We start from the raw sequence: 22,648 nt of genomic DNA, 5'->3' as shown, positions 1-22,648 counted from the left end.
TTTGTTTCATTATCCGGGTGTAATTTTGACCGTGTGAGTTACTGTGGCTATTGTACAATTTCCCCCCCCCCCCCCCCACCTTAAAATCTGTAGCATTTGATTGCATGGTTTGAAATTAAAATACATGCATTTTTCTTGTGTTAGAAATAGTGTCTATCTTCCCTCTATTGTAAAAAAAATTGAACCTCCATGAAGTTTATTTTAGTAGCTGAAGTTAATATTCATTCTCCGTGTGCTGAGTTCCCAATCTCAGCTGTAATGCTCAGAGAAAATTCCCTTGATGTGTAAAACGCAGCACCCATCCTTGCTGTACTCTTGGGAGAAAGGTATTGACAGAGATTAGGTAGTTTGAGTGGACAAGCCTCCTTTGGTCAGTCTTCCCATCCAGCTCCACAGTATCATTGACAGAAGTCTGGCAACCCCCTCAGCCAGGGAACTGGCCGGGGGGGGAAGAGAGAGATTTTCGAGACAAGATAGAGAATTTTTTAAAAATATATGGTTAAAAGAAATTGAATTTCAAACACAAAATATGTTGTTTTAAAAATAAGTTTCTAAATTTTATTCAAAGATCAAAAACTTAAAATCAGACCATCAAGTCTAATCATTTTTAAACCTCTATAGATTCATGGTCTGCCAGCATGAGCCATCTAGTTAAATAGTGAGTGCACAAACTTGCACCTGTTGTATTGAGGGCACCTGTTGAATTAACAGTGGCTGGGTCTGAATCCACATCCACAGAGTCTAGAGGTAATGTAAGTATATTCAAAAAGAAAGGTAAATAAAGACCATCAGATCTATCCATGCTCACTCTATCCATTAGACAGTAAAACCTCACATACCACCCACCCCAACCGCTACTAATGCTAACTCATGGGGAAGGCAAAAAAAAGACAAAATCTGTGGCCAATTTTAGAATCTCTAAGACAATCGAGCAAACTCCGGGAGACCCATCACCAGACATATAAATAACCCCATCCACGCCCTGCCTCTCCTGCCATATGTTTTAGAAACACAGGACTATACAGGAATGGAAATGACCATCTCCATCCTGTGAGTCTGCTCCAACTGTTACAGACTACTTACCCCACTTTACTTCGGATATCTTTCAATAGCTCTGCCAAAAATGTTAAATTTTTCTTTTACTCTGGATATTTTTGGCTTCCTGTTTCAGACTACTCCCATATACCATATTCATTAAAACAATATTTTTCCTTGACTCCTGAGAATGTTTTGTTTAAAAACAAAAGGTGCGTTCCTCGTGGTACCTTTGCTTTCTTTTTGTTTACAAGCAAGGGTGAAAAGCAGTCACCACCTGGATTCAATTAGTTGTCCAGCTATGCACTCATTTAAATAATCTCCAGGTTCAGTTACCCTGATCAGAAGTAACAAACAAACCATTTAAACAAATTCTTAACCTGGATTATATCACAGACTCACTGAGTGAACTTCCGGAAGTCTGGCCACTATTCTTGCCCACCGTCAACAGTCAGTGTGTGATAGTGATGAACTCAACAGGCTCACTCGAAAGGTGAATGCCTTCAGTAACTACGGTTTTGTCTATCAAAGAAACTTTCATAACTGCACCTCCATCAAATTTTTAAGTCATAAAATGTATTAATTTGCAGCTTTATAAATAATCCCAAACATAGCAAAAATGTGCACCATTAATGGACTAAAACAAGAAGATATAATAAAAGCTTTTAAAGACTTTTTAGTACTAATGAATTAAGCTCCAATTATTGGGCTCAATTTTGAAATGGTAGTGGGTTGGCAGCCAAGGGGGTGAAGGTGCACGTGGCAAACCCCAATTAAAAAAAACTTAGCGTTTCCGATGTCATCGCAATGTAATTAATGGTGATTAAAGTTCTTTCCGGGTTTCGTGCCTGGCAGCCAGCCGGCAGGAGCTGCAACGCCGAGGGGGGGAGAGAGAGCGAGACGTCTGCTGGAATGGAAGATCGGGTGTGGGGGGAGAGGGGAAGATTGGGAGGAGAGGGGGACAACAGAGTAGGGTGGAAAGGTAGGTTGATTTTGGTTTTTAACTTTGTGCAATGGTTTGTTATTTAATTTATTTCGTTTCTATTTGCCTGATCCGGCCCTTCATGTCTGATTTCACCAGTTGTGAATTAGAAGCCCTGGGAAAGCCGCCCAGGTAAGTTAAAAATCGTTCTAACTATCTAATATGTCACAAGTAAAGTGCCTTAAGTACCTCAGGTACATTTGGTTGTTTAACTGTCATCACGCTGGCTTTAATTGCCGGCGGGACTTCTGGATTCTCGGAAGTCGGCAGGTTGGAGCCGGCTTCCGATCCCACTCTACATTTCTGCAATTTTCGCCGCCCCCAATGCGCCTGCAATTTAAGTTTAAAATTGAGCCCATTCTCTCTGAAAAAAACTTTAAAATAATTCCAAAAGGATAACGTGTTCTTTAGGGTGGATAGTTTGTCGATGCTTCAAGCAGACTCCACCCTATCTACATCAACTTTATCCCACCACAGGACCTCTGACTTTAATTTTGGACTCCCTCCTATTATCTCTTCTCTATTCCCCATTTTTTACCAGGACATATCTATCCTAATCTTGCTATGTAACTTGAGCTTCCCTGTGTCATTCGCTTGCGTGTTTTAGCTGCCGCTCTGGACCCAAGCCCATCACTTCTATTTTCCCCTTTTTTCCCTCCATTTTTCTTCTTTTCTCTTTACCCCTCCTAGGGCCCCTCTCTCCTGTTGTCATGCCTCTGTTGAGACATGGATTAGGGGAAGAAACAGTGTGAAGACTGATAGGGTCGAATAGCCACCCAATGTCAAACAAGTCAAGACATGTCCTTGCCTAGCAATTGACTTCCTGTAGATGCAAATGGTGTCACTCGAGACCACATCTAATCTCATTAACTGTTAAAATACCTTAGGCACCTTTGAACTTACTACTTGGTGAAAGACAATCAGAGCCATCAAGTCAAAGGGAAGTGGACAAAGACACAGTGATCTGCATAAGATCAAGCCCTGGAAAAATATACATAAGATAATTAGCTTTGAACTTGCTACTTGGTGAACGACAAACGGAGACAGCCAGTCTAGGAAACAAAGATGAATCAAGTACAGGGAAGTCACACTTCACTCTAGGCAGGACACAGTAATCTGTGAGATCAAGCTTTGATGGGAGAAATGTCGCACATGGTTCGAGCGAACAAAGACACAACAACCTTTGTAAGAAAATGGCTGTTTCAAAGCCAGTTGTTTTTGAATAGTGTTTGAGTTTAACACAGACGCTCAGTCTATATGTATTAGGTGGGTTTCGGTGGGCGTGTCCAGAGAGTGTGGAAGGGATAGCATAAAGGAACCATGCTTTGGTTGCCAGTGGTGTACAATACTGAAGCTGCTGTTTCTACCGTACTGTCTCCAGATGCAGGCTGGAATTAAAGAACGCATATCTACCTTTGATTGTACCCTGTTTGTTGAAACTGCTTTCAATAAAGGATTGACTTTCTTTTAATTGGAAGAAGCCTGCCGTATTCTGCTTACTACAAGTATTTTTGTTAACATAGAAGACTGCCACATTCGTTAACAGTTTCCTTTCATTTCTCCTTTCTTCGATACTCTGCCGCCCCAAATCCCTACCCCAATCCTTCAGCACTCCATGACCTTCCTACTGCCGCCATCCCAGGCTTGACTCCCTCTTAGATAAGCCTACAGCCTCCCTCTGTGCCTCTCATGGCATCATCCAAAGGGCCCATCAAGGCACTCGTCACTGCCACCTTACAAGCAGCAACCCCAACAGCCCCATCCTACTGTCTCACCAACCTTCCGGCCCAGCGCGCCCGCTGGGGGCTAATCTTGCCAATCTCCTTCCCGTCCTACTCACCCCTTCCAACGCTGACCATGTGGACTCTGCCAGCAGATCAGCCACCACCATCCCTTTCCACATCTCCCTCCAGAATGTCCGTTGACTTGTGAACAAGGCCCTTGCCATCCATGAGCTTATTGTGGATGATTGCATCAACATCATGGCCTTGATGGAAACCTGGCTGACACGTGATGACACCTTCCCCTCCTCGCCTGGCTATACCTTCCACCACTTTACCCGCCCAGACCGCCGCGGTGGCAGTGTGGCCCTTATCATCAAATCATTCTTTGGTCTTTCCCCCTACTCCCCTGGCACATTCTCCTCCTTTGAGCATCTCATCTCGTTCCACCCCTCTCATCTCTAAAATCCTGGTTCTCTACCGCCCACCCAAGTACCACACCAAGTTTCTCACTGTGATGTCTTCAATGTTTTCCTCCCTCAGCCTCTGCACCGAGCGACTTCTCATCCTCAATGATTTCAACCTCCATCTCAATTTATCATGCCCTCTCTCCTCTGAGTTCACTGCCCTCCTATCCTCCCTCCATCTCTCCCTCCATATAAACTCCCCTATCCATATTCATGGCCATGCCTTGACCATGCCATCTCACATGACCTCTCTACTCCCATCGTGTCAATCACAGATAAGGCCAATCCCACTTCCTCTGTGTCTACCCCTGGAAAAAACTCCACTAAGTCACTTACAATGACACTTGCAAATTCCCAACTGTCTAGCCTTTGGCCCTCCTTTCACCATGACATTTCTGCAGCTAACGATCTGCTCAATCACATCCTCACCTCCACCTTTGATGCCCTTGTCCCAATTAATCAATCTGGTCATTCCCCCTTGGACAGCCCTCATCTCCGCTCCCCTCCCTTATGTCCAAGGGACGCAGACTTGAACGTTTATGGCGGACAACAATTCATCGCCAGATCTGGCTGGACACATAAAGCACTATCGGTTCCTGCTCTCCTCTACCAAAACTGCTCACTATTCCAGGATCATCCTGGAATGCAAAGATATCCCCCGGCTTCTCTTCTCCACTACAAACCATCTTCTTAAACCCCTCTCCTCTGCCTCCTCCACCCTCATCTCCAAAAAGTGTGAGGAGCTCAGGAACTTCTTTGTCACTAAAATTGAGACCATCCATTCAGCTGCCTCTGCTGCTTTCCTCCCTTCCCCTAGCCCACCAAGCCAAACTTCCCCTAAGGTTCCTCCCTGCCCCAGCCCTGAACTCGCATTTTTCTCTAGTTTCTCTTCTATCTCCCCTCATGCCCTCTCCGAGCTCATCTTGTCTATGAGACCCACCTCCTGCTCCTTTGACCCTATTCCCACCAAACTGCTGACCAGCCAACTTACCTTCCTGGCCCCCTGTTAGCTGATATTGTTAATGGTTCCCTCTCCTCAGGTACTGTCCCCTCCCCATTAAATCTACCATCATAACCCCCCCTCAAAAAACGCACCCTTGACCCCTCTGTCCTTGCAAACTACAGCCCCATCTCCAATGTCCCTGTCCTCTCCAAAGTCCTTGAACATGTCGCCTCCAAGATTCATGCTCATCTTTCCCGCAACTGCATGTTTGAATCCCACCAATCAGGTTTCTGCCCCTGCCACAGTACTGAAATGGCCGTTATCAAAGTTACAAATGACATCCTGTGTGACTGTGACGAAGGTAAACTATCCTCCTCCAACGCCTCTCCTCCGTCATCCAGCTGGGCGGGACTGCCCTCGCCTGATTCCATTCTTAGTTATTCAGGCGAAGCCAGAGAATGACCTGTAATGGCTTCTCGTCCCGCTCCTGCACTGTTAACTCTGGAGTCCCCCAAGGATCTCCTTGACCCCCTCCTATTTCTCATCTACATGTTGCCCCTCAGTGACATCATCCAAAAACACATCAGGTTCCACGTGTACGCTGACGGCACCCAGCTCTACCTCACCACCACCTCTCTTGATCTCTTCACTGTCTCTGATTTGTCATGCTGCTTGTCCCACATCCAGTGGAACAGAAATTTTCTCCAACTAAATATAGGGAAGACCGAAACCATTGTCTTCGGTCCCAGTCATAAACCCCGTTCCCTAGCCACCAACTCCATTCCTCTCCTTAGCCACTGTCTGAGGCTGAACCAACCAAGGTTTGCAACCTTGGCATCCTATCTGACCCTGAGATGAGCTTCCAATCACATATCCATTCCATCGTCAAGACCGCCTACTTCCACCTCCGTAACATCGTCTGTTCCCGTCCTTTCCTCAGTTCGTCTGCTGCTGAAACCTTCATCCATGCCTTTGTTACCTCTAGACTTGACTATTCCAATGCTCTCCTGGCCGGCCTCCCATCTTCCATCCCCCATAAACTTGAGCTCATCCAAAACTCTGCTGCCCGTATCCTAACTCGCGCCAAGACCCATTCACCCATCACCCCTGTGCTCGCTGACCTATATTGGCTCCCGGTCCGGCCTTGATTTTAAAACTCTCATCCTTGTTTTCAAATCCCTCCTTAGCCTCGCCCCTCCCTATCTCTGTAACCTCCTCCAGTCCTACAACCTTCCGAGATCTTTGCACTCCTTCAATTCTGGCCTCTTGTGCTTCCCCGATTTTCTTTGCTCCACAGTTGGCGGCCATGCCTTCAGCTGCCTAGGCCCTCTGGAATTTCCTCCATAAACCTCTCCACCTCTCCTCCTTTAAGACGCTCTTTAAAACCTACCTCTTTGATCAAGCTTTTGGTCATCTGTCCTAATAACTCCTTATGTGGCTCGGTGTCAAATTTTGTTTGATAATGCCTTGTGAAATGCCTTTGGACCTTTCACAACGTTAAAGGCACTATATAAATGCACGGGGGTTGTTGTTGTTGTTGTTGTTGTTGTTGTTGTTGTGGTGGTATATGATTGTGATGGGACGTTGGCCAGGGGCGGCCAGAAGACCTGCCCACCCAAACATTAACTGCTATTGCATCTTATGGTAGATTCAAGGAGATAATGTCTACCTCCCCAAACATTCAACCATACAAATTAAATCATTATAGGGTAGAAACCGGGAAATTGTACATACCCTTTCTTTGCAAATAGACAATATATTCAGACTATCAGCAGTCTCCACATAGAAATGTTTCACAGGAAATTTATATTCAGCACAGGTTAGTCTCATATAAAGTTAACCATAGTCATATATGAAAATGTGAATGTGATAAGAGTTTCTAGGGCAGGAACAGAACTAATTAGTAATGATCCAGTATAAGACAAACTCATTACTTGTATGAATATCTGTGTATGAAGTGACAATAGTCTATTCATTTTTATTTGTTGGTTTAAAGAATCACATGAAGGTTATTTGTACACCGCACTGGGCAATAAGTGTTAGGATATTATGTTTTGTAACAGGCTGACCCTGAAATTTAGATACAGGATCCACCTGAAGATTTCAAACACAGCCATGTTTTAAAGGAGTAGATGAATGTTTTCAATTAAAATTTTAAAAAGCAGAAAATGCTGGGAAGTTCACAGCAAATCTATCGGCATCTATAGAGAGAGAACGGAGAAGTTAACCCACTTTTCCTTACAAATGTTGATGGATCTCTCCCTGCATTTCCAGCATTAACCCATTAAAGGATGTAGTAATTTTTTTCCCCCTTTCAGACTTATGTACAAGTCCCAGTTGGTGATTAAAATTCATATATTGTATTCCCCAATGGATGTTTTCAACTTTCAAGCTGTGCAGTTAATTCATAAGGAAGAGATAAAATGGTTTGTTTGAAAGGTGAGTTCCTAATCAGTGTTAATACTCACCTATCGGTGATCCTCCATTGTACCATAATTTTCCATAGCTTTCCCATTATTGTCCTTAACAACAATAAATTACATTTTACCTACATTTTGCTAAAGTTTCTCAGTCCACTTTTATAGGGTTGAAATCTTCAGAGGAAAAGCTAAACACAGACCGATAGTCTATTAAATTTCTCTCCCCAGATTGCATCACTTTTTGCAAACATCTACTTCAGGAGACTCGTGCATTTTGCCTTTCTGGGTCACTTAGGTGCATATTATTGAGCCTCACAGGCCGCATATAAAGTTTAAATTAATGTTCCCATTAATTTGCACATATCTCCAGCTGCGGATACTAACAAATCTTAATGTTCTGATTCAAGATTTCTCCACCAATGAGGTAACAACAAGAAGAACAGCCCTTTCCAAACATCTAGGTCCACAATATTCAAACAAGATGACGACATGAACAACTTGCATTTATATAGCACCTTTAATGTAGAAAAACATCCCAATGTGCTTCACAGAGGCGTAATCGTACAAAAATGACAAACCAGAGAATTTGAAATATAAACGCAAATAGAACTAAGTTGCCAGGTCTCGATGGCTGCATGTGTGACCCACAAGGCTATTGTTTGGATGCCTGGTCTACTTGTTTCACAAGTTTATTGTGCAGAAGAATTTTGGTCTCCCCTCGTGTCCTGTTCAGGAGCCGCATTGTCAGAGTTTCAAGGGGCAGGGCAGTGCTCACACTCGCAGCTAGGAGAAGACTGCAAGAAAGGAGAAGGATGTATTTTAAAAAGGAATGGAAAGAAAAATGACACATTTTATGAACCAAGCATTCTGCTGTCAATGTTCTAATCATAGAATTACATAGAATGTACAGCACAGAAACAGGCCATTCAGCCCAACTGGTCCATGCCAGTGTTTATGCTCCACATGAACCTCCTCCGTCCCTATTTCATCTAACCCTATCAGCATATCCTTCTATTCCTTACTCCCTCATGTGTTTATCTAGCTTCCCTTTAAATGCATCTATGCTAGTCACCTCAACTACTCCTTGTGGTAGCAAGTTCCACATTCTAACCACTCTCTGGATAAAGAAGTTTCTCCTGAATTCCCTATTGGATTTATTAGTGACTATCTTATATTTTTGGCCCTTAGTTCTGATCTCCCCTGCAAGTAGAAACATCTTCTCCAAGTCTACCCTATCAAACCATTTCATAATCTTAAAGATCTCTATCAAGTCACCCCTCAGTCTTCTCTTTTCTAGAGAAAAGATCCCCAGCCTGTTTAATCTTTCCTGATAGGTACAACTTCTCAGTTCAGGTATCATCCTAGTAAATCTTTTTTGCACCTTCTCCACTGCCTCTATATCCTTTTTATAATATGTAGACCAGAACTGTTCACAGTACTCCAAGTGTGGTCTAACCAAGGTTCTATACAAGTTTAATGTAATGTCTCTGCTTTTCAATTCTATCCCCCTAGAAAAGTGTTTGGTTTGCTTTTTATATGGCCTTATTAACCTGCGTCGCTACTTTTAATGATTGATGTATCTACCCCAGATCCCTCTGCTCCTCTACCCCATTTAGACTCTTATTTTCCAAGGAGTATGTGGCCTCTTTATTCTTTCTACCAAAATGTACCATCCCACACTTATCAATGTTGAAATTCATTTGCCAATTACACACCTATTCTGTAAGTTTATTAATGTCTTCCTGTATTTTGTCACAGTCCTCCTCAGTATTAACTGAGTAATCAGTAGAAAGAGAGAAAGTTTAAAAAACTGTGTATACATTAACTCCTGACCTCTTCCACAACGCTAGAAGCATCTGCACAGGAAGAAAGAAACAACTGCTAACAGAAAATGAGCCTTTTATAGTTTGCTTAGGGAAAACAGGACACCACATTTTAGTTGTTAATATTGATGTAATTGTTGCAATTCTTTTTCAAAACATTTTAGCTGATACTGGTGGCATTAAGGCATTTAAAATGTAAAGGGTCACCTTGCCTAGTGCTATCAATCTCTTTTAAAGAGGGTCAATCTGGACAATTTCCTGACACCATTTCTAGCATCTTTCAGGCCAAGACACCAGGTTGGGGACCCCAGTAGATTCTATTTCTGTTCCTATCGTGACTGGCCTCCAAATCACACCGTGGAATGGAAGCAGCAGCCAAAGGTAGCCATACAATTGCCTTTATAATGCCATTTCACATAGCCTTTGATCAATAAAAATTGAATAATTTATTTATCTTTCCATTGGTTTAATGGCTAGTTTGGCATATAAAACTACTTTTGTGTACAGGCTGTACTTCTGATAAACATTTTCCTCATTAGTTCACAGAAGCATGTAGTAAGCAGCTGGTGTGTCATAATAGGATTCCAGTCATCTTTATACTAAAGCAGCATAAGGTATTACAATGCACCTGATCTGTGTCTGCCAGGTAATCAGCTTGCATAAGTAAATAATCAGCTAAAAGTTAATAGTTGCATGAGCTTCAGCTATTGTGTAACAATTTTGGAAGCTTCTAGAGCTAAGAATGAAGCAAATTCATTCTTTTTTGTTTAATTTCACAATGAAAGTAAATGAGTTTGTTGAATTGTGTAGGTACTGTTTTTCCATGCAGAATTGAATTATTTTAAATTAACGGTTGTATCAAAATCAATACCACAATGTATTCCCCCAGCACTGTCCACCATTGATATATTTTAATAGTTAAGTAAAGACAACTTCACGGAGTTCTACAAAGTATAAAGTATGGCAAAATTTCGTGATTTGGAACTGTAATATAAACTGTGGAGCAAGCAGCCTAAACTGGTGACCTGGGTTATGTCAGTTGCAAATGGTGCTGTGCAGTATTTTACTGTAGGTGTTTAATAATCTAGGGTTTGATTAAATGCCGGAAACTACAGCCCATTCCCTCCTACTTTTTCCAAACTATTGTGCCAATCACTGATAAATATGCTTGGGGTCTTATCCCCCCCATTTGAGGAAAGTGGACAATTTATACAATCTCTGTATGGTACTTCATGTGGAAACATAGGAATAAGAGTAGCCATTCAACCCCTTGAGCCTGTTCAGCTATTCAGTTAGATCATGGCTGATCTGTACCACAATTCCATATACCCGACTTTTCTCCATATCCCTTGATACCCTTACCTAATAAAAATGTCAATCTCAGTCCTGAAAATTTCAATTGACCCAGCCTGATGATAGGTTTCAGTAACTGGTGTTAAACTACAATTAACTGTAGTTTCCTGGTTTCCCCCTTCCTCTTCTTAAATAATGGAGTGACTTTTGCAATTTTCCAAACAAAAGGCATAATTCCCAAATCTAGGGAGCTTTGGAAAATTCTGAATAAGGCACCTGCAATTTCCCCACCTGTTTCTTTTAATACCCTGGACGAGAAATCATCAGTTTCTGGAGATTTGTCTATCTTAAGTCCCATTATTTTCTCCATTACCATTTCCTTACTTATATTAAATACAATAAGTTCTTCTCCTTGACTGGTTTTTAGGTTCCTTTGTACCACCGGTAATTTGTCCTCTTCCACTGTCGTAAAAACAGATACAAAGTATTACTTTAACAAGGCTGCCATTTCTTTATTATCCATTATAGTGCTTCTGTCTTTAATGGGTCCACATTCCCCTTTATCACTCTCTTTCTCTTAATATATTTCTAAAAGCTTTTACTGTTAGCTTTGATGCTCCTTGCAAGTTATTTTTCATATTCCCTTTTTGCATGTCTGCAGTTTTACAAACATTATTTCTCCATTCTAAAGTATTTTATTTCATAAGTAAACAAACACCTGTCTTTTCCCCCTACACTTTGAAACCTTTCATTGGCTAACATATAATGAATGAATGTTGAAAAATTAGATTACAAATGAGCAAGTATATAAGCAGAGCTATATAGGGGTGAGTTACACAGCAATATTACAGTTGTAAGAGGTTATTTGGTGTCAAGACACAACATCAAGTCATCAGCATCTTAATATTATGCTACAGCCAGCTATGGGCATTCCAAGGCAGCTCTTGTTTTACAAAATCCATCCAATATTCTATTCATTTTACGAGTTTGTATTCTACCATGCATGTTCATCAACTTTATTACCTAAATTTCTACTTTCCACCAGCATGGCAATTTGTGACGTACAGGTTCATATCTTCTGCTACTTTGATTACATTTGCAGTTCTGGTTATCATCTACCACAATATTCAAAGTTTTGCTATTCCACTTATCTTCTGTTGGTGCCTCTGAGTTGTGGTGACAAGGTGAAGGTCAGAAATTCATATAATGACACGAGAAGTTTCTTTTTCTCTTCTAATAGCAGTTAGTAAAGTGGAGTCCTTCTACTATTCATTCATCTTAATTACTATAGATGGATTGTACAGCATAACTGGTAAGTCCAGATAATTCCATCTGCTGCTTTACTTGTTCAGCACTCTAATTACCCGTGGACTGCAGCACTACTGCACAGAAATATGACTTAAAAAAATATTTACTTACTATTGAATAGGTCAGTTTATATTGCAGACTGTTAATTGCTTCATTACAAATGATTAATTTCCCTTGTAACTCTTTCACGACTGGCAGTGGGGAATGAGCAATAATCCAGAGTTGGAGCAGCAGAGTGTGTGTGCTGGGAGGTAACGCTGGAGATGATCACTGGAGTAAGGTGAAGCAAGTCCATGGAGAAATGTGAAAATTAAGACAAAGACCTTGAAGTCAATACACTGAGGGATGGGGAACCAGTGGAGCTTGGCAAGAGTTTATGTAAACTTGGCAATCAGTGGACCTTCACTGCAAACTAATAGAGAGCTTCTGGGATTGATTGATTCCACTGAATCCGAGAAGGTATCTACAGCAGACCCAAATTTGCAACAAGCACCCTCCTTTAATTCAGCAGCAACAGACACCTAGACATGAGTTACCCCTTCCCTCACTCTACCATCAGTGGCAGAGCCTTTAGCAACCATGGCTGTGCTCTGGAATTTTCTCCCTAAACCACTCTGTCTTGCTTTATCTCTCCCTCCCTTCAAAAGTCTCCTCACCTTCAGTCAACTAATTGTTCTCACAATTCCTGCTCACTGTCTGTTTTTTCTCCTGTCTTGTGATGCACCTTGGGTTATGTGGCTATGTTAAAAGAACTAAATGTGTAAATTGTTGTTATCCTGTCTATCAACAGATATTGGAGAATGGACAACATTAACATTACCATCTCATTGTGTTCTGCCACCACTGTGATAGCACCTTCGCCACTTACAAAAGTTAAAATATGTATCATTTTACATTTAATCAAATTCTGATGACATCATGCTGAACAGACTGTACACTTTCAGTGGCTTGTTTTAAACTACCTCGTCTGCTGCTATGCACCTTTCATTATCAAGACTGTTGAACAGCTCCCATAGCTCTTCTTTGAGACATCCTGAGGATTTGAAAGTTGCTGTACAAATGCAAATTCCTTCCTTCTTAGTTAGTGACCTTGCCCACACTACTTCAAACCAGTGGCACAGCCTGCAGCCAACATGCCCCTACACTCTGGATTTTTTTTTTCTAAACTTCCCCTGCTTGCTACATCTCTCCCCACCTTCAAAAGTCTCTTCAAAGCCTATGTCTTTGATCGTGGCTTCAGTCTGCTTCTAACTCCTCCTAGTGAAATACCTTGAGACATTTTGTTACATAAGGGCTGCATATAAGTGCAACTTGTTGCCTAAGGGCATTTAGAAACCTATAGCTCTGAAATTATGCCCTAGGATATTAGCATATAAATATTTAACAAGTTCATCTGAAATTTCTCTCTCCGCTATTTTAGTGGAAGCATTAACCTGTTTATAATATATGGATTAATGCCACTGCTAAAATAGCAGAGAGAGGAATTTCAGATGAATACATTCAAACTCTATTATCCACATTGTAATTTCTGGCTTGTATCTCAGCAAAACTGGATCAAGTTGTATCTTTCATATTTTCAGATTGCTTTAATTCCAAACTGCAAGTAAAGCGGCCAAATTTGTATTGACTGCTCTTCTTTCTGTACTTGGCTCACCAGTTGCTTCTCAATGGTAATAACCTAATTTGCAACCCTTGATGTCCATCAGCCTGATTAATTGCATATGAAAGAAGTACAACGCCAGTTAGAACTGCTCTTGACAGGATTGCACCCATGTATCACACTAATTAGTTATTATCTGATGTAAATAGTCAGCACATAATTTCTGAAGTATTTTTCAATTCTAAATTGAAATTAAAGATATCCTACACAGATCCCAGTGCTGTGGATCTAAGCTTTTAGAGAATTATCCTTTCAATGTAACCTAGTTTCATCTCAAGTACCAAGTCTGTTTCTGACAGTTTCTTCACATACCTCATAGCAAAATAGTCTTTGAGAGATAACATTGCAAATTAAGAGTTGAGAGCTTATATTAGTGAACAGTTAAGGATTTGTACATTTATGGAATAATTGCAGTGTTGCTGTCTTTTCACTGGTGGTAGTTTTTCTGATAATATATAAGCACCCTATGGGATTGTTTTCCAGCATAAGCTTAACTGCAATTTTTACACAAAGGTTGGACAGACTAAAACTGAGAGCATCATGATTATCAGATAAACAAAGCATGTATAGTTTGTTTGAATCATCTGCCTTTGTAAAGGTCAGTAATGCATGTTGCTAAAAGCTCTTTAAGAAGATTTTTAATCTTTTGTTTTAAAAAACAAAACTGGTAAATTAGAAGAAAACTGTTTGCTGTTGTTTAAAAATGAATTTTCAAAACTACATTTGTCATAAATCTGCAACAAAATGTTTGTAAATAGTTTAATGAAACATGAAAACAAATTAACAATGATTTATGATATGTAAATTTGTAAGTCAATACGGCTAACTCTGAGTTACCTGTGAATGTGAAAATGTCTTTTGACATTAAGAACGATCTTATGATAAGCAATCCAAATTGTTGGGTGAAATTGGACATCCTGTGGCACCTTACATAGACATAAGAGGAAGGAGCGCATTTTAGGGGTATGCGCAGCCTAATTGGTTAGAGCGGTTATAATATTGTATCCAGTTCTACTTTAGGAAGAATGTCAAGGCCATTTAGAGGGTACAGTAGAGATTCAGTAAGATGGTAATGGGGATGAGAGGTTTTAGTTATGAGAAGCAACTTAAAGAAACTGTGGCTTTTTTTCTTTACAACAGAGAAGGTTAAGAGATCTGATAGAAGTGTTCAAACATATGAAGGATTTTGCTGAAGTAAATAGGCAATTTCCATTGATCAGTGAGTTGGTAATTAGAGGGCATAAATTTAAGATCATCACCAAAAGACTGAAGGCAGAGATTAGAAGAACGTTTTTATCCAGATTTTGGGGCAGAAATCACTCCCGAATAAGCTCTCTGTTGTTAGTGGCAAAATGGAGGAGCAAGCTCCAGCATTCACACATGCACAGTGAATCCGGAACTTGCTCCTAGTGGTTCACCGGCAATATAGACAGCTTCGAATTAAAGGGACATTGCACGTTGCAATCAGAGAAATCATTGAAAAAGCAGCAACTTGCTTATCTGCCCAGCTGGAAAGTAACTCACACCACCAAACAGATACACTTAAAAATACCAGGTCTAAATTAAGTCTTTAATGACTGCCAAACAACTATAAATTAACTTTTGAAAATGTGGAGTCTCATATTACTCCTTATTTTAATAGTTTTTGGTCTTCTGTCTCTTTAATTTAATTCAATTATTTCTTTGGCTTATATATAAAAAAAATAAAATTTTTATTTACAATGACATACAGAATACTAACTTTAAATGAATGAAGTCTGCTTGCCTGCTTGAGCAATGCAGCCTGATTCTGTGGGCGTGACTTTTCCTGAGAGATTTTGTGGGCATGTCTTCTCCTCACCACTGACTGCTTGATGCACCCTGTAAGAAGCAGAGGTAATCGTTCAATTGGAGCAATGTGATCAGGTCTGCTGCAAGGCTGAGGGCACAGAATCATTACATTCCTTCATCCCCCGCTGATACTGTAAAAGTTATACGTTACTATTGAGGGTTTGATTGCTCGTAAACATCTGGCCCTCTGTAGAGAGGCCAAGTTGAGAGCCTTTCCATTTTCTCCCCCTTTTGTTTTGATTTGGCCTTAGTGAGTATGTGTGGTCTTCAGATTGCCGATGTTAAGAGTGTTGGAATCCCACTGATACAGTGCAGCACACAGTCCATCCTATAAAGGATCTATATTGTTGGGAAGTTACTGATGATGCTTTCTAACCACCTTTCTTCACTACTACAAAACACCGTCACAAAAGTGTCTCCAGATATAAATAATCCAGAGAAAATGTTTCCACTTGTGGGAGAATCCAAAACTGGAGATCACGACTCGGGGCGGGGGTCAGGGCCTGCGTTGTGATAATTACAGGACGTACTTCAGTCGGGTATCCTCGCAGTCACTGATGCTACAGGCTGAGGAACCCAGTTTCTGTAAAGTTCACTCACAGTCCCTGCATCATAACCTCACAAGTACATATAATAATGATTTGTACTATTCAAGATCACTCCAGGTCCCTCTGTTCCTGCACCCCCTTTAAAATGTTGCCATTTAATTTATGCTGGGGGGGGGGTTAGGGTGGGGGTTGGGCCTCTTTATGGCTAGGCTGAGTTTTGCCCTTTGGTGTAGGAAGGGGATGTGGGGTGGCTATGTTAGTAAAGGAAGGAATCACTGTAATACAGAGAAATTATATTGGGACAAAGGATCAGGATAATGAAACAGTTTGGGTAGAGATAAGGAATAATAAGGGGAAAAAAACACTAGTGGGCGTAGTATATAGGCCTCCTAATAGTTGCAACTCTGCTGGAAGAAGTATTAATCAGGAAATAGTCAGGGCATGTAATAGGGGAACAGCTATAATTATGGGGGATTTTAACTATCATATTAACAGGACAAATCAAATTGGGCAGGGCAGCCTTGAGGAAGAGTTTATTGAGTGTATTAGGGATGGATTTCTTGAGCAGTATGTAACTGATCCTACAAGGGGGCAGGCAACCTTGGACCTGGTCCTGTGTAATGAGCCAGGATTAATTAATAATGTCCTAGTTAAGGATCCCCTTGGAATGAGTGACCATAACATGGTTACATTCCATATCCAATTAGAGGGTGAGAAGGTTGGTTCTCAAACAAGCGTACTGAGCTTGAATAAAGGAGACTATGATGGTATGAGAGCGGAATTGATTAAAGTGGACTGGGTAAATAGATTAAAGGGTAAGACGGTACATGAGCAGTGGTGTTCATTCAAGGAGTTATTTTACAACTTTCAAAAAATATATATTCCACTAAGAAAAAAAGGGTGTAAAAGAAATGACAGCCATCCGTGGCTAAGTAAATAAATTAAGGACAGTATCCGACTAAAAACAAGGACATATAAGGTAGCCAAACTTAGTGGGAGGATAGAAGATTGGGAAGTCTTCAAAAGACAGCAAAAAGTAACTAAAGGATTGATTAAGAAAGGGAAGATAGATTATGAAAATAAATTAGCAAAAAATATAAAAACAGATAGCAAGAGTTTCTATAGTTATATAAAAAGAAAAAGGGTGGCTAAGGCAAACGTAGGTCCCTTAGAGGATGAGACCAGGAAATTAATGGTGGGAAACATGGAAATGGCAAAAATGCTGAACAAATATTTTGTTTCAGTCTTTACGGTAGAGGACACTAAGAATATCCCAACACTGGACAAACAGGGGGCTCGAGGGGGGGAGGAGCTAAATACGATTAAAATCACTAAGGAATTGGTACTCAGTAAAATAATGGGACTCAAGGCGGATAAATCCCCTGGACCTGATGGCTTACATCCGAGGGTCTTGAGGGAAGTGGCAGTAGGGATTGTGGATGCTTTGGTAATAATTTTCCAAAATTCCCTGGACTCGGCAAAGGTCCCGGCAGATTGGAAAACTGCTAATGTAACACCCTTATTTAAAAAGGGTAGTAGGCAGAAGGCTGGAAATTATAGACCAGTTAGCCTAACATCTGTGGTGGGTAAAATTTTGGAATCTATTATCAAGGAGACAGTAGCGGAACATTTGGATAAACATAATTTAATAGGACAAAGTCAGCATGGCTTTACGAAGGGGAAGTCATGTCTGACAAATTTGCTTGAGTTCTTTGAGGACATAACGTGCAGGGTGGATAAAGGGGAACCAGTGGATGTAGTGTATTTAGACTTCCAGAAGGCATTTGACAAGGTGCCACATAAAAGATTATTGCTCAAGATAAAGAATCACTTGATTGGGGGTAATATTCTGGCATGGGTGGAGGATTGGTTATCTAACAGGAAGCAGAGAGTTGGGATAAACGGTTCATTCTCGGACTGGCAACCAGTAGCCAGTGGTGTTCCGCAGGGGTCGGTGCTGGGTCCCCAACTCTTTACAATCTATATTAACGATTTGGAGGAGGGGACCGAGTGTAACATATCAAAGTTTGCAGATGATACAAAGATGGGAGGGAAAGTGGAGAGTGAGGAGGACATTAAAAACCTACAGGGGGATATAGACAGGCTGGGTGAGTGGGCGGAGATTTGGCAGATGCAATATAATATTGGAAAATGTGAGGTTATGCACTTTGGCAGGAAAAATCAGAGAGCAAGTTATTATCTTAAAGGCGAGAAACTGGAAAGTACTGCAGTACAAAGGGATCTGGGGGTCCTAGTGCAAGATCAAAAAGTTAGTATGCAGGTGCAGCAGGTGATCAAGAAGGCCAATGGAATGTTGGCTTTTATTGCTCGGGGGATAGAATATAAAAACAGGGAGGTATTGCTGCAGTTATATAAGGTATTGGTGAGACCGCACCTGGAATACTGCATACAGTTTTGGTCTCCATACTTAAGAAAAGACATACTTGCTCTCGAGGCAGTACAAAGAAGGTTCACTCAGTTAATCCCGGGGATGAGGGGGCAGACATATGAGGAGAGGTTGAGTAGATTGGGACTCTACTCATTGGAGTTCAGAAGAATGAGAGGCGATCTTATTGAAACATATAAGATTGTGAAGGGGCTTGATCGGGTGGATGCGGTAAGGATGTTCCCAAGGATGGGTGAAACTAGAACTAGGGGGCATAATCTTAGAATAAGGGGCTGCTCTTTCAAAACTGAGATGAGGAGAAACTTCTTCACTCAGAGGGTAGTAGGTCTGTGGAATTTGCTGCCCCAGGAAGCTGTGGAAGCTACATCATTAAATAAATTTAAAACGGAAATCGACAGTTTCCTAGAAGTAAAGGGAATTACGGGTTACGGGGAGCGGGCAGGAAATTGGACATGAATTTAGATTTGAGGTTAGGATCAGATCAGCCATGATCTTATTGAATGGCAGAGCAGGCTCGAGGGGCCGATTGGCCTACTGCTGCTTCTATTTCTTATGTTCTTATGTACTTAAGATGGTGATTCTTGCTGCCGTATGGTTTCACATGTGTAAGCATAATCATTGGGGGCACTGGTGGCTGGGTTGAGTTTTGTTGGGGGCACTGGTGGTTTGGTCATGCACCGTGTGCCTGACCAAACCGCTCCCTGCCTTACATAGAGGCAGCCAAAACTAATGAGACCTGCAAGATGTGCAATTGTAATGCAATCATCTTTTTAAACCCCACTGAGGAGTCAATGGAGGGGGGGAGGGGGGAGAGCTTTAATTAAACTGTTCCCTATCTCCAAGTTCACAGTGACTGATTTGACAGCTGTTTTTTATTTCTGACTCAATTTAAAAATTCTGATTGCACACGATTTATTTCTGTTTGAATCAGTCATTAAGCTGATTCAACAAAAAGCTCAGGAGTCGTGAGTCACTGCAACCATCACTCCGTCATACCCATATTTAAGCGGAAGGCAATAGCATCAGCCAACAATGGACCCAGTGCTAAGAAGAAATCCTGTCTCTCATTCAAAGACCAGTGGCTAGATGAAATTGTAGAGGCGGAATCTCATGAATCAAGAAGCAAGATCCGTGTACAACTGAGGGAGATAGTCCAATACAGTGCAGATGTGGGCTTGATCTGCAAAATGTGTGCTGGAGCAAAAATATCAGGTGATTTCTCCACTGGCAAGAAATGGGAAGACGGATGGAAGTCAGACCATATGAAGAGCCATTTATCAAGCTAATCGCATGAATCTGCTGTGGTTGTTGTTAGAAGCAGGAATTCTCGCCCACTGGGTTTCGGCTTGCAGAAAATGTTAACAGAAACTGCTGCTGACAGAGAGAATAGAAAGGACATGACGGCGAGACAGCGATCGAAGCCAGATGAAATAAAGATTCTCATGGACAATGTACTGCTTGGAGAACAAATGAATAACTCCATGCACTCTGTGCAACATATACACAACCACATGGCTAAATATCTCCGGGTACCAGCGAGCTGGCGTAGCAAAAACCACGCGTTTGAATTTTTGGAATCAATCAACAGTGTCGTCCATGCAGAAATTATGTCGAAGATTCGCCAATCTTTATTTCATACACTAATTATTGATGAGAGCACAGATATTTCAGTCAGCAAGATGCTTATTAATTATTTCAAGTTCAGGGAAGTGGCTTCTGCAGTGCACAAGACAGTGTTCGGTGGAATTGTTAAGTTAACTTCTTGCAATGCACCGGCTATTACAACAGCTATCAAAGACTTCTACACTCTGAATCAGCTGGACATGATGAAAATGGTGATGTTCACTTCAGGTGGCGCTTCTGTCATGCTGTGAAAAAACAATGGTGTTGCCACATGGCTTAAGCAATCCATTCCACATTTAGTAGAGCGACACTGGATGGCCCATTGAGAAGATTTGGGAATAGTTGACGCCTGGAACAAAGTACCAATGATAAAGGAAATAGAGACATTGCTGAGAACCATTTATACAGTCTTCTGCAGATCTTCAGTTCGAAAAGGACAATTTGAGGAAATTGTAAATGTCACAGAATGTGAAGCTGTGACCTTTCGCCCTCCAAATGAAGTGAGGTGGCTTTCGAGACATTTTGCTGGTAGTGCTCTGATGTGCAATTAAGAGCTCTTCTTCAATATTTGAGCATGAAGAAACAGAGAACAATGACAGTTTCCAAGTATTGCCTGAAGAAGCTCTCAGACTCTACTTACTGGATCACTATAGCGGCATTGAATGTTATTCTGTTTGAGCTAGCAGAATTGTGCAAATGCTTTCAGAAGAGCTGTTTAACAACAATCGAAGCTGTACAATTAATGAGGGCCAAGATCCGCAGGATCAAAGGACAGTATTTCAGCGAGACAGTCTTCTGGTGCAACACAGTGAAAAATCTAATTGCGTCATGCACAAGAGATGAACCATTCAAGGGAGATTCCATTCTGATGTTCGTTTCCCTACTATATGATCATCTGGAAAAAAGGTTCCCAGAAAATGAACTCAATGAATGGTCCGCTTTTGATTTTGCTTCACTTGCACCAGAACAAATCAGCTATGAATTTGGCACTGAGAACATTGAAAAGCTGGTTGACAAACACAGACAAATCCTGATCCTTGGTCAAGTAAGGTCTTCTGGGCAAAACATCATGGATGAGAAGCAGCTCATTGTGAGCCAATACAATGACTACAAGTATTTAATTGCAGAGAAGATTGAAACATCATTGAGAACATTTCAGGACCTGGTGACTTTCACTCTAAAAAATTCAGAGCAGTACAATGTGGTTTCACAACTAGTGGATATATGGGCAACATTTCAAGCTTCAAGTGCTGATTGTGAGCATGGCTTCAGCCTTATGAATAATATAAAAACAAAATCATGAAATGGTTTGAAAGAAAATCACCTTTATATGCTGATGCGGATCAAATCTCACCTGTCAAGTGGTAGAGAAGTAAATCTGGACAAAATATATAAACACTGGAAGACAGGGAGAGACAGAAGAGAAAAACATCTGTGCCAGAGACAGTCAGCCTCTTCTCCATCATCTGGCCTGTTGTCTACAGACTCTGGGTCTCAATCAGGATGTCCCCATTCCTCTGGTGACAGTGTTTACTTCTGAAATTTCTAAAACCAGTTTTGTTTAATAAAAAATCCTTGACAGCTCACCTTGTTACAATTATCCATTATTTTGTACATTTGTTCTGTTTGTTATATATCCTGAATAAAGTTTTCTAAATAAAAATGTTCCATTCAAAGTTGTGATTTTTTTTACGGTGACACACACAGCCTTTATATTGGTGCACAAACCCAAATTCATTCCGCACATGGCCAAAAAAAATTAGAGGGAACATTGGTGAGTACTACGAAAGCGGAAAAGGTGATGCAATGGAAGTGATGCCATGTTGGGAAGGAGGATTAGTAAAAGATAGGAGAAATTATGAGGGTGAGGCAATAGCAGAGAAGCAGGAGAAAGGAAGAGGGGAAGGAGCACAGCACAAAAAATACAAACTAGAAGGTAGGGAGTGAAGGAGAGACTGCAACATAAGCTGCTCGAGCCTCGATTTTAAACCCCACCTCCACCCTGCGCCCGACAAGTAGGGGCGTGCATGGGATTAAAATCCTAGCAGCAAGTTACTCACCTCATTAACGTCATCTTCATGTCTGTCACCATTTTTTAACAGTTTGGGCAGCCTGACATCTCAGGCTGATAAGGGCCTCATTGACATTCAAAAGCTGTGGTCTAATGACGACAATTTAACTGTGAGCAGCCGCGTTCGGTGCCCGGTGCTATCCTGGCTAGGAGCACCAAACGCGGAGGAGCAGCAGGACCAGAACAGGCCCAAAAGGATCATTTCATTTTATTTTTTAAAGATGTCCCTGTGGGCCAGGGCCCAAGACTTCCTTCCCCCAACCACGATCGCCTATTCCCTAACCACTTAACTGATGGCCAGCGACCGTTCCTGTGGGTCCTGGCTGTAGCCTCCTGCTACACTCGCCTTACCGCTGCCCGCCAGCCTGACATTATTGACACTGAGTTCAGGTGGTAGTTGGGCGTGGTGCATTTAAGTAAGGCATGGGAGTTAAAATGGCCCAGGCCTCATGTCACCACTCTCGCTGCTCGTCCGCAAGTTAAAATTGGGCCTAAGGTGTGAAAGTGTGGTTCAAAA

The 22,648-nt window shown here is 41.4% G+C and overlaps 1 protein-coding gene across 1 annotated transcript; it reads left to right on the top strand.

Moving 5' to 3' along the window:
* Positions 1-75: 75 nt before the first annotated feature.
* LOC137331332 (uncharacterized) lies at positions 76-21,723 on the top strand. The gene is made up of 2 exons (XM_067995060.1): positions 76-2,149; positions 19,369-21,723. The coding sequence occupies exon 2, from the start codon at positions 20,635-20,637 to the stop codon at positions 21,361-21,363; it is 729 nt and encodes a 242-aa protein (XP_067851161.1). The 5' UTR covers positions 76-2,149; positions 19,369-20,634; the 3' UTR covers positions 21,364-21,723.
* Positions 21,724-22,648: the final 925 nt, after the last annotated feature.

This window comes from Heptranchias perlo, chromosome 13 (assembly GCF_035084215.1).
Source record: "Heptranchias perlo isolate sHepPer1 chromosome 13, sHepPer1.hap1, whole genome shotgun sequence".
Lineage (NCBI taxonomy): Eukaryota > Metazoa > Chordata > Chondrichthyes > Hexanchiformes > Hexanchidae > Heptranchias > Heptranchias perlo.
Note: the sequence above shows the minus strand (reverse complement) of the source record. Positions and strands in the feature narration are given on the sequence as shown.